This window comes from Microcaecilia unicolor, chromosome 1 (assembly GCF_901765095.1).
Source record: "Microcaecilia unicolor chromosome 1, aMicUni1.1, whole genome shotgun sequence".
Taxonomy (NCBI): domain Eukaryota; kingdom Metazoa; phylum Chordata; class Amphibia; order Gymnophiona; family Siphonopidae; genus Microcaecilia; species Microcaecilia unicolor.
Window position 1 is genome coordinate 40958893 of NC_044031.1, and position 13575 is coordinate 40972467.

The window sequence follows — 13575 nt, forward strand, 5'->3', positions numbered from 1 at the left end:
CCCTCCCTCCTCCCCCAATTGTCCCCTCTTCCCCTGTCCTAATCCCAGTTCCCCCATGTAGTTCTTATAGAACCGGTCACGTATAGGTACCCCACCCCCTCCCTTACTGATTTGATTGCATTCCCTGGTTATGACTATGTACTCAGTTATATTACCACTCTTATTGCGATTTACCTTGCACATCAGTCAGGTTATACAAGACAAAGCTGTTGAGTTATTAGCAAGCCAGGACCTTCTATTAAACCAACTTTAGTCTAAAGTCACAAGTCGCCATCTCGCAATTTTCAGGACTCAAATATTCCCTCTGTCCAATGTCCTTATCTTCAGCAGGTTATTGTTAATCCATTGTTATTCTCATCTTTCTGGAGTTCCATCTGTGTTTTATCGCTGAGCTTTATAACTCGTTCCGCTTTTCATTTTTATGAGGTCTCTTAACTGCTACACAGTCTTGTTATTCGCGTTTTCCAGTCATGAGGTTAGCTGCTATGTGCTATTTCATTTTGTTGCTTTAGTTGGTAGCGTTTTCAGATAATCTCTGGCTTTCTCCACTGTCTCATAGGTATGTTCCTCGCCCTCATAAAGAATCCGCAGTTTGGCCGGATATATCAAAAAGAACTTAATTTTGCGTTCATATAACTCCGCACATATTGGAGCATAAGCCCGCCTCGCCGTCGCCACGCTGATTGAGTAGTCCTGAAAGCATAAGATTTTTTTCCCTTCATACTGCAGTGGCTGACCTGCTCGAATCGCTCTCAGGATCGCCTGTTTGTGGCCATATTGTAATAGCTTCATAATTACCACTCTGGGTTTGTCATTTGATTGTCGGCGAGGCCCCAGCCTGTGCGCCCGCTCAATTCGCAGTGGATCTTGTAAGTTATTTAATCTTAGTGTCTCCGTGAGCCAGCGTTCCAGAAATCCCACCAGTTCTGCGTCTTTTAAATTTTCCGGAAGCCCAACAAGTCTTAAATTGTTCCTTCTTGCTCGATTTTCCAAGTCGTCTAACTTGTGTTCTAGGTCTTGCACCTTTTTTTGAAGTTCCGCTCGTTGCTCCTCGGGCTCCTGCATGCGATCTTCGATGTCGCTGATTCGCTGCTGCATGTGGTCAAGATCTAGATTAAATCCATCTAGTCGTTCATGGGCAGCCTCCGCTCGATCGTATAGAGCCTGCAGTTTTTTTATCTAAAGCTGCTTCCACTGCCGCCGTAACCTCTGCAGTGATCTCAGCGGTCCACGCGGAGCACACCGAGGAGTCCGCCATATTGGAATCTAGGGCCTTACCCTTTTCCTTTTCTTTCTTTTGAATTCTTGTGGCCATTCCTTAGCGAATTGTCGAGTCAAAGTTCTTGTCTCGTGCTCTCTTTTCTCTATTGTATTGCACGAGGTATTCTCTGTGTTTAACTGATGTCGGGTGCCGATTTTGCTGATGAGTATTCGAGGAAGTGTGGGAGCTCCGCTTTTCAGCGACTGCTCTCCACCATGGTACCACGTGACCTCAGCGCAAATTGCATTTAAATGTAGGCAAAAGGATGTAAATGAGGTCATTAACTATTCCCTCCAAAGCGCAGAGAAACAGTGACACAAAACCCTGCCCTAACGCTGGAAACCTACCGCTAGCTCCGAGGTCACGTTGAGAGGTTAGAAGAGAGGATTGCTCATGGATTCCTTTTAAAATCTGCTGTTTTTTTATTTAATTTGAAAGAGGAAAGAAGCCCATGCAAGCCTCTGAGTGCCAGTGGTAAAGAACAAATGTGTGGGAGTCCCAGCAAAACCGAAAGTGGAAGCACACATTGGCGCCTGTTTTCTGCGCTTAAGTGTAAGCTTTTCAAGTGAAAAAACATTTGAAAAGCTTATATTTAAGGAGCAGATGAACAGTGCTGATATGTGCCTGCACTTCAGGATTTGAATGAGCATGTGCACAAGAGTACATACAGTGGTGGAAATAAGTATTTGATCCCTTGCTGATTTTGTAAGTTTGCCCACTGACAAAGACATGAGCAGCCCATAATTGAAGGGTAGGTTATTGGTAACAGTGAGAGATAGCACATCACAAATTAAATCCGGAAAATCACATTGTGGAAAGTATATGAATTTATTTGCATTCTGCAGAGGGAAATAAGTATTTGATCCCCCACCAACCAGTAAGAGATCTGGCCCCTACAGACCAGGTAGATGCTCCAAATCAACTCGTTACCTGCATGACAGACAGCTGTCGGCAATGGTCACCTGTATGAAAGACACCTGTCCACAGACTCAGTGAATCAGTCAGACTCTAACCTCTACAAAATGGCCAAGAGCAAGGAGCTAAGGATGTCAGGGACAAGATCATACACCTGCACAAGGCTGGAATGGGCTACAAAACCATCAGTAAGACGCTGGGCGAGAAGGAGACAACTGTTGGTGCCATAGTAAGAAAATGGAAGAAGTACAAAATGACTGTCAATCGACAAAGATCTGGGGCTCCACGCAAAATCTCACCTCGTGGGGTATCCTTGATCATGAGGAAGGTTAGAAATCAGCCTACAACTACAAGGGGGGAACTTGTCAATGATCTCAAGGCAGCTGGGACCACTGTCACCACGAAAACCATTGGTAACACATTACGACATAACGGATTGCAATCCTGCAGTGCCCGCAAGGTCCCCCTGCTCCGGAAGGCACATGTGACGGCCCGTCTGAAGTTTGCCAGTGAACACCTGGATGATGCCGAGAGTGATTGGGAGAAGGTGCTGTGGTCAGTTGAGACAAAAATTGAGCTCTTTGGCATGAACTCAACTCGCCGTGTTTGGAGGAAGAGAAATGCTGCCTATGACCCAAAGAACACCGTCCCCACTGTCAAGCATGGAGGTGGAAATGTTATGTTTTGGGGGTGTTTCTCTGCTAAGGGCACAGGACTACTTCACCGCATCAATGGGAGAATGGATGGGGCCATGTACCGTACAATTCTGAGTGACAACCTCCTTCCCTCCGCCAGGGCCTTAAAAATGGGTCGTGGCTGGGTCTTCCAGCACGACAATGACCCAAAACATACAGCCAAGGCAACAAAGGAGTGGCTCAGGAAGAAGCACATTAGGGTCATGGAGTGGCCTAGCCAGTCACCAGACCTTAATCCCATTGAAAACTTATGGAGGGAGCTGAAGCTGCGAGTTGCCAAGCGACAGCCCAGAACTCTTAATGATTTAGAGATGATCTGCAAAGAGGAGTGGACCAAAATTCCTCCTGACATGTGTGCAAACCTCATCATCAACTACAGAAGACATCTGACCGCTGTGCTTGCCAACAAGGGTTTTGCCACCAAGTATTAGGTCTTGTTTGCCAGAGGGATTAAATACTTATTTCCCTCTGCAGAATGCAAATAAATTCATATACTTTCCACAATGTGATTTTCCGGATTTAATTTGTGATGTGCTATCTCTCACTGTTACCAATAACCTACCCTTCAATTATGGGCTGCTCATGTCTTTGTCAGTGGGCAAACTTACAAAATCAGCAAGGGATCAAATACTTATTTCCACCACTGTAAGTACATAAGTATTGCCACACAGGGACAGACCAAAGGTCCATCAAGCCCAGCATCCTGTTTCCAACAGTGGCCAATCCAGGTCACAAATACCTGGCAAGATCCCAAAAAAGCTCAATACATTTTATGCTGCTTATCCCAGAAATAAACAGTGGATTTCCTCCAAGTCAATTTAATAATGGTCTATTAGGAAGCTGTCCAGACCCTTTTTAAACCCCGCTGATCGAACCGCCTTTACCACATTCTCTGGCAATGAATTCCAGAGTTTAATTACACGTTGAGTGAAGAAAAATTTTCTACGTTTCATATTAAATTTACTACTTTGTAGCTTCATTGAATGCGCCCTAGCACTAGTATGAAAGCGTAAACAAACGCTTCACGTCTACCTGCTCCATTACACTCATTATTTTATAGATCTCTATCATATCTCCCCTCAGCCATCTTTTCTCCAAGCTGAAGAGCCCCAGCCGCTTTAGCCTTTGCTCATAGGGAAGTTGTCCCATCCCCTTTATCATTTTCGTTGCCCTTCTCTGTACCTTTTCTAATTTCACTAAGAGCTTTGCTTACCGCAAATTTCTTGTGCTATAGTGTAAGGCACGCCCCTTCCCCTTGCACATTGCACATATAATTTGCATGCTGTTAACGTTGAGCATTGGGAAGTTATTTTTGTACGCTGGATCCACTGTATTTTCTGGTGCAGTTCCCTATACTGCCAGAGTTCTGAGTATCAGCCCATAGGTGAGGTCTGAGCAGCCTGTACAAAGGTGTGATTTCTTTTCTTTTTGTAGTGGTTATACCTTCTTTGGCTATTGCCGTGTCACAGTTTCATTACCTTTTTAGATATGATCAGATGCCTTTCCTTTTTGTTAGTGAAGGACAGTATCTCCCAGGCTTTCACCACTGGGGGGGGGGGGGGGTGACATGTTTTTAGGGATGCAGACAACAGAAGTGCTACAGGGGGCACCGCTCTCCAAGAGTGAACGGACCCTGTGGGTCACCTAGGAAATGTCTGGTGGTGACAGTATGAGGGTTCTGCAGTCACCTAGATTACTGCAATGCAATCTATGCTGGATGCAAAGAACAAATCATTAAGAAACTCCAAACTGCCCAAAACACAGCAGCCAGACTCATATTTGGGAAAGCGAAATACGAAAGCGCCAAACCCCTAAGAGAAAAACTACATTGGCTCCCACTTAAAGAATGTATTACGTTCAAAATCTGCACTCTGGTTCATAAAATCATTTACGGTGAGGTCCCGGTCTATATGTCAGACCTCAAAGACTTATCACCCAGGAACACTAAAAGATCAGCACGTGCATTCCTGAATCTCCACTACTCCAGTTGCAAAGGACTAAAATATAAATTAACATATGCATCCAGCTTCTCCTACATAAGCACGCAGCTATGGAATGCATTACCACTCACCGTGAAAACAATGCACGACCTAACTAACTTTCGGAGATCACTGAAGACCAGCCTGTTCAATAAGGCATACCACAATGATCCAGCCTAAATACTAGACAACGAAACTCAAACCAGAACTGGATAAAACCTACCTCTCTATACTCGACTACCTCAGTTACTCTACCACGAATGAACTTTAACGCAATACCACTTTATCTCTCATTCCGAATTTGAACTCCTTATACTTGACTGCTTAATCTACTCTGTCAATCATGAACTTTAATGCAATACCACTTTGTATCTCTCATTCAAGTGTACAGCGCTGCGTACATCTAGTAGCGCTATAGAAATGATAAGTAGTAGTAGTCATTCCGGAAATGGCAATCGCCATTACGGAACAATGTAAGCCACATTGAGCCTGCAAATAGTTGGTAAAATGTGGGATACAAATGCAACAAACAAACAAACAAACAATTCCTATATAATAATTCTCACCACCAACGTTCTAATGTGGGACTGCCTGTGTCCGTGGCTCCTGGAGTTGCTGAGCTAGGCTCCGTAGCCAGGATGACGTCACTAACAGCTGATTCCCAGGCAGGGGGAGGAGTAGGGAAACATGTGTTTCGCTACTCCTCCCCCTGCCCGGGAATCAGCTGTCAGTGCGCTGCTCCCTGGCACTTCGGAGCAAGTGGCAGGGAGCGGCGCATCAAAAAACTACAAGAGCGGCACCATAGAATCCCCCCCTCGGCACATCACCCAATCCCCCCCCCCCCCCGGCGCATCAAACCCCCATCTCCACCCACAGATGCCAGTAGTAACACTGTCCGGCCGCTGCTGCTTCTCCCGTAGAGCAGCAGCGGCTGCTACAAAAAGAAAAGAGATAAATGTTTTTAAAACCAGTCCAAATCATTCGCAAATGCCCGAGTCTTACAACGCAGTCTCTGCAGCCGCTCCTCCTCTCGCCTCCACATCACTGCCCCTGGAGTAAGACCCCGGAGGAGCACAGTGATGTGACAGGCGAGAGGAGGAGCGGCTGCAGAGACTGCGTTGTAAGACTCGGGCATTTGCGAATGATTTGGGCTGGGGTTAAAAATGTCTATCGCTTCTTTTCTTTTTGTAGCGGCTGCTGCTGCTCAACAGGGGAAGCAGCAGCGGCCAGACAGTGTTACCACTGGCAGCTGCCGGTGGCGAGGGGGTTTGATGCGCCGGGGGGGGGGGGGGAGGGTCGCTGGACATAGGTAGCTGGAGGGGGGAGGGGAGAGGGAGGTGGGGAGGGGGTCCTGAGACCATAGAGGTGGGGGTGGGGAGGGGGGCCCTGCGAGAGGGGGGGGTGGGGGCTCACACTCACTTACTCACCCACTGTCTTTCACATACACTCACTCTGACACACTCCCTGTCTATCACACTATCTCTCTGTCACACACACACAGTCTCACACACACAGACACTCTCTCTCTCTCACTCACACACACACACACACACACACACACACACACACACACACTGTCTCTGTCTCTCTCTCTCTCATTCTCTCTCTGACACACACACTCCATCTCTCACACACACACTCTCTCTCTCAAACATACACACTCCAAGGAAAACCTTGCTAGCGCCTGTTTCATTTGTGTCAAAAACGGGCCTTTTTTTTACTAGTAAATACATAAATAAATAAACATTCCACATGGCTTTCGTAGCTTAGGATGAGGGGCAAACTGCAATGACTTTATGCAAGAGGTTTCAAATAGATACAACTAGCCCTTCCTACAGGATCACATTGACATCTCTGTCCTTCTGCTGCCTGGGGGAGGTGGAGTCCCGCTGAGTCCTGTGGGGAAAAAGAACAGAACAGGCATCATAAAAAATCAACATAGCAGGACGATAGAAGGACTGCCCTGGGTCTGGTTGTGATCTAACACTTTTAAACAAGTCTCTGCCAAAGGTCAGCTCTGAGGCACTGCTGCTGGGGGGGGGGGGGGGGTGGAGGTTGGGGAGGTGGAGGAGGGCAGTGATGGCTAAATAATAAGTTAATGGACGACTAGGGTCCACCGTCCATATTATACTTTAGCTTCTGGAAGGGATTAGGAATATTGCCATCGGGTCTGTAGGAGAACAGAGGAAGAAAAATCATGAAGGGAGCACTTAATATTTTCTATTTTGGCTTGGCCGCTGCCATCGCATTTGTTGCCGCCGTGGAGGAAGAGGAGCTCACGGAAATGCAGAAGAAGGTCCTGGGCCTCTCACTGCAAGAGTATCACAAAAAGGAGCACGTGATAAATGCATTTAAAGTCTCCTCCATTCAGAGCATCACTGAAACGGTGAGTGAAGAGCAACAAGCTGACTTTCATTTGAAATAAGACAGGACATGTCCTGTTTCGTTTGTTTTTATTTAATTAGTGGATTTATTGGGATTTATTAACAACCGTTGGGTCCCTTTTACTAAGCTGTGGTAAAAGAGACCCTGCACTAGTGGGTTTTTGCCGTGCGCAGAATCCCCTTTTACTGTAGCGGGTAAAAGATGGATAAAAGAAATTGCCATGCAGTAAGTTTGCACTTGCCACGCGGCCATTTCGGGAGGAGCACTTACCCTTTGAAGTGGTGGTAAGGGTCTCTCGCGCTAACCCGGCGGTAACCCCCTGCAGAAATTTCTGGCAGCGCTGAAAATACTGCGCGCTGGGGGCAGAGCTACCTCCGGCATCCGCGTTGGGTCAGCGGTAGTTCCAGATTGCCGAGTTGCATTCCTTTTGTAAAAGGGGCCCTTTATGAATAGATTCACACAAGGTGATGCATAGCAGGTGTACTTGACAGCATAACAATAGTAAAATGACCACACACTTAAACCCCCTCAAACCCCTGAAGAAATGTTTTCCTGCTCCCTCCTCTTTGCTTTCCCCAAACTCCTCACTCTAATTCTTACCTCTTCCACCAGTGAATAACAGAAGGAAGTAAGGAGAAACAGTGGGAAATGGGACTTGATATACCGCCTTTCTGTGGTATTTTGCAACTACATTCAAAGCAGTTTACATATATTCAGGTACTTATTTTGTACCAGGGGCAATGGAGGGTTAAGTGACTTGCCCAGAGTCACAAGGAGCTGCAGTGGGAATCGAACTCAGTTCCCAAGGATCAAAGTCCACTGCACCAGTAGCGTTCCTAGGGGGGCTGACACCTGGGGCGGATTACCGATGCGCCCCGCCCCCCGGGTGCAGCGCCCCCCCCGGAACAACGCGACGCCCCCCCACCGGCGAAAGAACCCCCCGGGTGCACGCCACTGGGGGGGGGGGGGGTGCCACACGCCTGCCGGCTCTTTGTTTTCATGCTCCCTCTGCCCCGGAACAGGAAGTAACCTGACAGGCGCGCGGCACTCCCCCAGCAGCGTGCACCCGGGGCGGACCGCCCCCACCGCCCCCCCTTGGTACGCCACTGCACTGCACTAACCACTAAGCTACTCCTGCACCTGGGCCTCTTCTGTGGAAATTCCTGTGGGTGGGAGCAATTTATTAATAAACTCTCTAATGCAGAGATGCTGAGGTATCCAGTCCCATGAGGGAGACTTTTTGTTCAGAGCTGGTTCTATACTTATATTCAATAGAAATAAAACAAAATAAAACATGGAAAAGAAAATAAGCTGTGGTAAAAGGGACCCTGCACTAGTGGGTTTTTGCCGTGTGCAGAATCCCCTTTTACCATAGCGGGTAAAAGATGGATAAAAGAAATTGCCATGCAGTAAGTTTGCACTTGCCACGTGGCCATTTCGGGAGGAGCACTTACCCTTTGAAGTGGTGGTAAGGGTCTCTCGCGCTTACCCGGCGGTAACCCCCTGCAGAAATTTCTGTATTAATTCCCAGTGATCAGGCATAAAGAGCGCGTACACCCCTCCCTCCTCCAGCTTCTCAACTAAAATCTAAAATCTAGTGCAGCTTGTGGGGGGGGAGGTGAGGGGCTGGTTGCTGTTTAGTTTGTGGGGTGCCCCGAAGTATTGTAATTTTGGTTCTGATGTATTTACTTGTAACCACTCAGTTAGCAGTAAGTAGGTTCCCGAGACTAAGTACTAGGGGGGAGGAGGGGTTGGAGGGGGTGTGGGGGGGGGGAAGGGAACTTTACACGTTGTATGTTTTAACCGCGATATTCTATTGGCTGTATGTAAGATGTTATGAGTATGTTAAGTTGTTTACCTTTGTTATAACAATAAATAAATCTTAAGATTAAAAAAAAAAAAAGAAAAAGAAAAGAAGATGATACCTTTTTTATTGGACATAACTTAATACATTTCTTGATTAGCTTTCGAAGGTTGCCCTTCTTCGTCATTGGTTAGAACATTCAAATAATATAGATATGATGCTAATGCTTTTTCTATCGACTTACTATGTAGTCAAGGGGCCAAGTGGAGATATATAGACAGTGCATTGTTTCTAGCAAAAAAAGGTGCCAGTACTCAAATGTTAGGCCACCCTTCAAGGGTGGAGTGAGTACTGAGGGATGCACTTCACAATAACCAGGCTCCCTGCAACTAGTCACAGAATCTATGACAAGGCAGAATTGGTGTGTAAAGCCTGAGCTCTTTCATTAAAACTTGGTGTTTTTGGGTCACTTTTAGCAGACAATGGAAAAGGTGCCGGTACTCAGTACCCCCAAGTACCCCCTCAAAAAAAGCCCTGTATATAGATGGGGACAAGAAAAGTGAAGCTATTACTACTACCACTTAACATTTCTAAAGCGCTACTAGGGTTATGCAGCGCTGTATAATTTAACATAGAGGGACGGTCCCTGCTCAAGAAGCTTACAATCTAAGAGACAAGTGAACGGATAGTCCAATAGGGGCGGTCAAATTGGGGCAGTCTGGATATAGTGAACGGTAAGAGTTAGGTGCCGAACGCAGCAATGAAGAGGTGGGTTTTAAGCAGAGACTTGAAGATGGGCAGGGAGGGGGCTTGGCGTAAGGGCTCAGGAAGGTTGTTCCAAGCATAGGGTGAGGCGAGGCAGAATGAGCGGAGCCTGGAGTTGGCGGTGGTGGAGAAGGGTACTATTAACCTCAGATACAACACCCTGTAATCCCCAGATGTGCCCTTCGACCTGGGGTATGTCAGCAGCACTATTTTAGCACAGCTTCCGAAATATACAGTCAGGAAAATAACTCCAGCAGTTTCAAGAACGTAATTCCAAAAACAAACAGGTAAAAAAAAAAACCCAGTAGTTTTAATAATGCAATTCCAAAAGCAAAACAGTTCAGGAATCTCAACAGCTTCAAAAATGCAGTTCATAAACACCCAGCTCAGAAATCCCCCATCAGTTTCAATAATGCAGTTCAACACAAACAGGGCATGAATCTCAGCAGTCACAATGATGCAATTCAAAATAAGCAATTCCGAAAACAAAAACTGTTCCAAAAACAAGCAGTTCAAAGAAAACAAGCACTTCCAAACAGGCAGTTCAAAAACAAGCAGTTTAAAAATCCCACCAGCAGTTCAGAGGGAGAGAGCCTCCAGGGGTCTCACCCTTCTCTGGCCAGCTCTATCTCCTGGCTTCCTCCCACTTGACCCCATCGCTTCCAGGATCCTCCACGATAGCCACTGCCTTCCTTTTTTTTTATCAAGACCCCTCACCAAGCGGTTACCTGCTATTTGAACTTTCCACCTTTGGATCTTGCCAGAGCTACAATATCCATCGGCTCCTCTTGCCTCACTTCTTCCTCCTTTTCTTCCCACTTCCAGTCCATGGGCTCCTCGCCCCACCCATTCTCCAGCTGATCCTCCTCCCCCTGCTCAGTTCTGCTTAGAGGCTCCCCCTCCATTCCTGGCCTCCCGATCGTGTCTTGGGTTTCACCTGCTTTTCCCTTGGGCTCCACTGAGGGCTGCTGGGATAGGAAGTCTTTGATGTTGTTGTAAGACCTCCTCAAGTGTTGCTGGGAATCGTAGTTTTTACCCTGCTTCCAGCCCTCTGGGGAAAATGATCTATGCCTTCTCCTGGCATGTGGAACTCCCTGAGCTAAGAATCTGGGTTGTCCCCTCCTCTGGGCCTTATCTTCTCCTCTGCCGGTACCCCCCCCCCCCCCCCCTCTCTGTCCTCTTATCCCCTTCTTCACAAGAGCTGGATGGCTGCCAATAGATTAATATGGCTAAGACTCAAATAATGATTCTGTCAGATCTGATTTATCTTTCCCTGTACAAATTGATTTGGAAGGTTCAATAATTGATGTTAAATGAGAAATGAAATATCTTGGGGTACTCCTGGACTCTTCTTTGTCTTCTTCAGGCCATGTCCAGAGCCTGGTCAAACAAATTTTCTTTAAAATAAAGCTTTTGAGTAGATTAAGGGCCTATTTGTCAGAGGATAACTTTAGGACGGTTATCATGTTACTTCACTATTCGACTACTGTAATGCTTTGCTTATGGGAGCTTCGGGGACTCTGTTGCATCGTCTTTAGATGGCACAAAATGCTTTAGTACTAGATTTAACCATATCATCCCAGTGCTGATGAAACTCCATTGGCTACCAGTTAAATGGCGCTCACAATTTAAGATTCTGACACTAATTTATAAGTGTCTGAACGATGAGGTTCCAGTCAGTTTGGCTACTCTATTTTGAATTTACTGTCTAAAAAGGTCCCTTTGCTCTGATAACGTGTTGTTACTTGATGTACCTACTGTGAAATATATATGATTGGAAGATCGTAGACTGAGAATGTTTTATGTGGAAGGAGTGAGGCTGTGGAATCGGTTCCCAGATCAATTTGCCTACTGAAGAAATATAGTCAATTTAGAAAACATGTGAAGGCATTCCTTTTTAGGGAGACCTTTGGTATTGATCTGGAGGCTTAGGGATGTTTGCTATCTGTGATTCTTGTTTGTTTTGCTGGAACAGCAAGTGTTGTTATTGATCTGGGGTTTTTTTTAAATTGTGTATGTGGAAATTGTAAACTGCTTAGAAAGTTTGATAGCGCAGTATAGAAACTGAGTAATAAATAAATAAATTTAGCATATTTCTGTTATATTATTGTTCTACAGTGCTGTTAAATGTGTATATTTTGATACTGTTTCCAGTGGCATAGCAAGGAGGGCTGCCACCCGGGGCGATTCGCCGTTGCACCCCCCCCCCCGGGTGCAGCATGATAACACCCCCCCTCGGCGCATCAACACCCCCCCCCCGGGTGCAGCATGATAACACCCCCCCTCGGCGCATCAACACCCCCCCCGACCCAGTGCCTACCCTCCTCAGCTCCCTCCAACCAGCTCCCACACCCTACCTTTAAAGAAATTTTGGAAGCCGTGGAGAGGCGAGGCGCAGTGCATCGCGCCTGGATGTAAAAAAAGCGTGGATCAAGATCGGGCGGGCCTTCCCTCAAGCTATCTGTCCCGCCCTTGCAGAAATAGGAAGTTGCGTCAGCGGAGGGCGGGACAGACAGCATGAGGGAAGGCCCGATGACGGTCCATGCTTTTTTTACATGCAGGCGTGAGGCGCTGCGCCTTGCCTCTCCACGGCTTCCGAATTTAATTTCTTTAAAGGTAGGGTGCGGGAGCTGGTTGGAGCCGGAGGGAGCTGAGGAGGGTAGGCACTGGGTCGGGGGGGGGGGGGGTGTCATCGTGCTGCACTCGGGGGGGGAGCTGGCAGGGAGCATCCCCCCCCCGAGCTGACACCCGGGGCGGACCGCCCCCCCCCCCCCCTTTTGCTACGCCACTGACTGTTTCATGTTAGTCCTATTATTAGGTTTAAATTGGCCATTTCCAAGTTTGCCTGATTTATTGTATTCATGTTTATGTTTGGTCATTTTACTACTGTTAGGCTGTTAACAAAATTGTAAATGCTATGTTAAACTGTACCTGTTGTACACCACTTTGGGTGAATCTCTTCATAAACGTGGTTAATAAATCCCAATAAATAAATAAATGCATACAGAAATGGTACAAAAAGTTATTGAGGGCTTTGCACAGTTTGACTCTGATGGAGAAGCTTAGCAAGCTTATAGCTGGTCTGTCAGTACTTTTCTAATAGAACTCAACATTTGGCTAAGCTAATTGTTTTCCCACTGATAGGGAGACCTAGCTTGGTTTATGGAAAAATGTTCTCTCTGGGCAGGGGGACCTCTTTCAGTCTCCTGACTTAATTGAACTGCTCTGACCCTTTTTGGATTCAGGTGCCTGGGGGCATTTGTCTATGGATGGACTTGTGTCTTCCAGGTGGTCTCAAGGCTAGGAGATCATTTACAGTTCGGGGCTGTCCTTTATTGGCCCATATGTTGCAGTTGCAAGCTGAATGGTTATCTTTCATAGCTACTGTAGTCTGACTGTTTCTTTCTGGAAGTGAGTGTGTGGACCAGTGGCGTAGCCAGAAGGCAATTTTTGGGTGGGCCAACAAGTTGGATGGGTGGGCACTAGAGTTGTCAACTTTTTGAAAGAGAAAAAAAAACAGTCACCTAATGAACCCATGCTTTGTCCGTACCCCACCCCATGCTCTACCTCTACCTCACTTCCAATTACTTCAATGAGGGTATCAGTGGAGGCTTCAGTGGCCAGTTGAGAGCTAAGAGAAGTACAAGAGACTACACTATTCTTCAGCCATCATTGAGACACAGTCCTCGGTATTGAAGCCAAATACATTCTGCATCCAGAGAACCTCCTGGCCTTCCACCAACAATGGATGCAGAACAGAGCACGGACATT

The 13575-nt window shown here is 46.7% G+C and overlaps 1 protein-coding gene across 2 annotated transcripts in view; it reads left to right on the forward strand.

Moving 5' to 3' along the window:
- The first annotated feature begins 6960 nt into the window (after positions 1 to 6960).
- The window catches only part of LOC115465520 (retinoic acid receptor responder protein 2-like), a 34186-nt gene continuing 27571 nt past the window's right edge, over positions 6961 to 13575 (forward strand). Inside the window, exon 1 of one of the 2 annotated variants that reach the window (XM_030196052.1) lies at positions 6961 to 7236. In XM_030196052.1, the coding sequence (XP_030051912.1) occupies positions 7048 to 7236 (189 nt within the window). In that variant the 5' untranslated portion in view covers positions 6961 to 7047. The remainder of the gene's footprint in view (positions 7237 to 13575) is intronic. The other variant, XM_030196045.1, reaches the window with a different exon arrangement.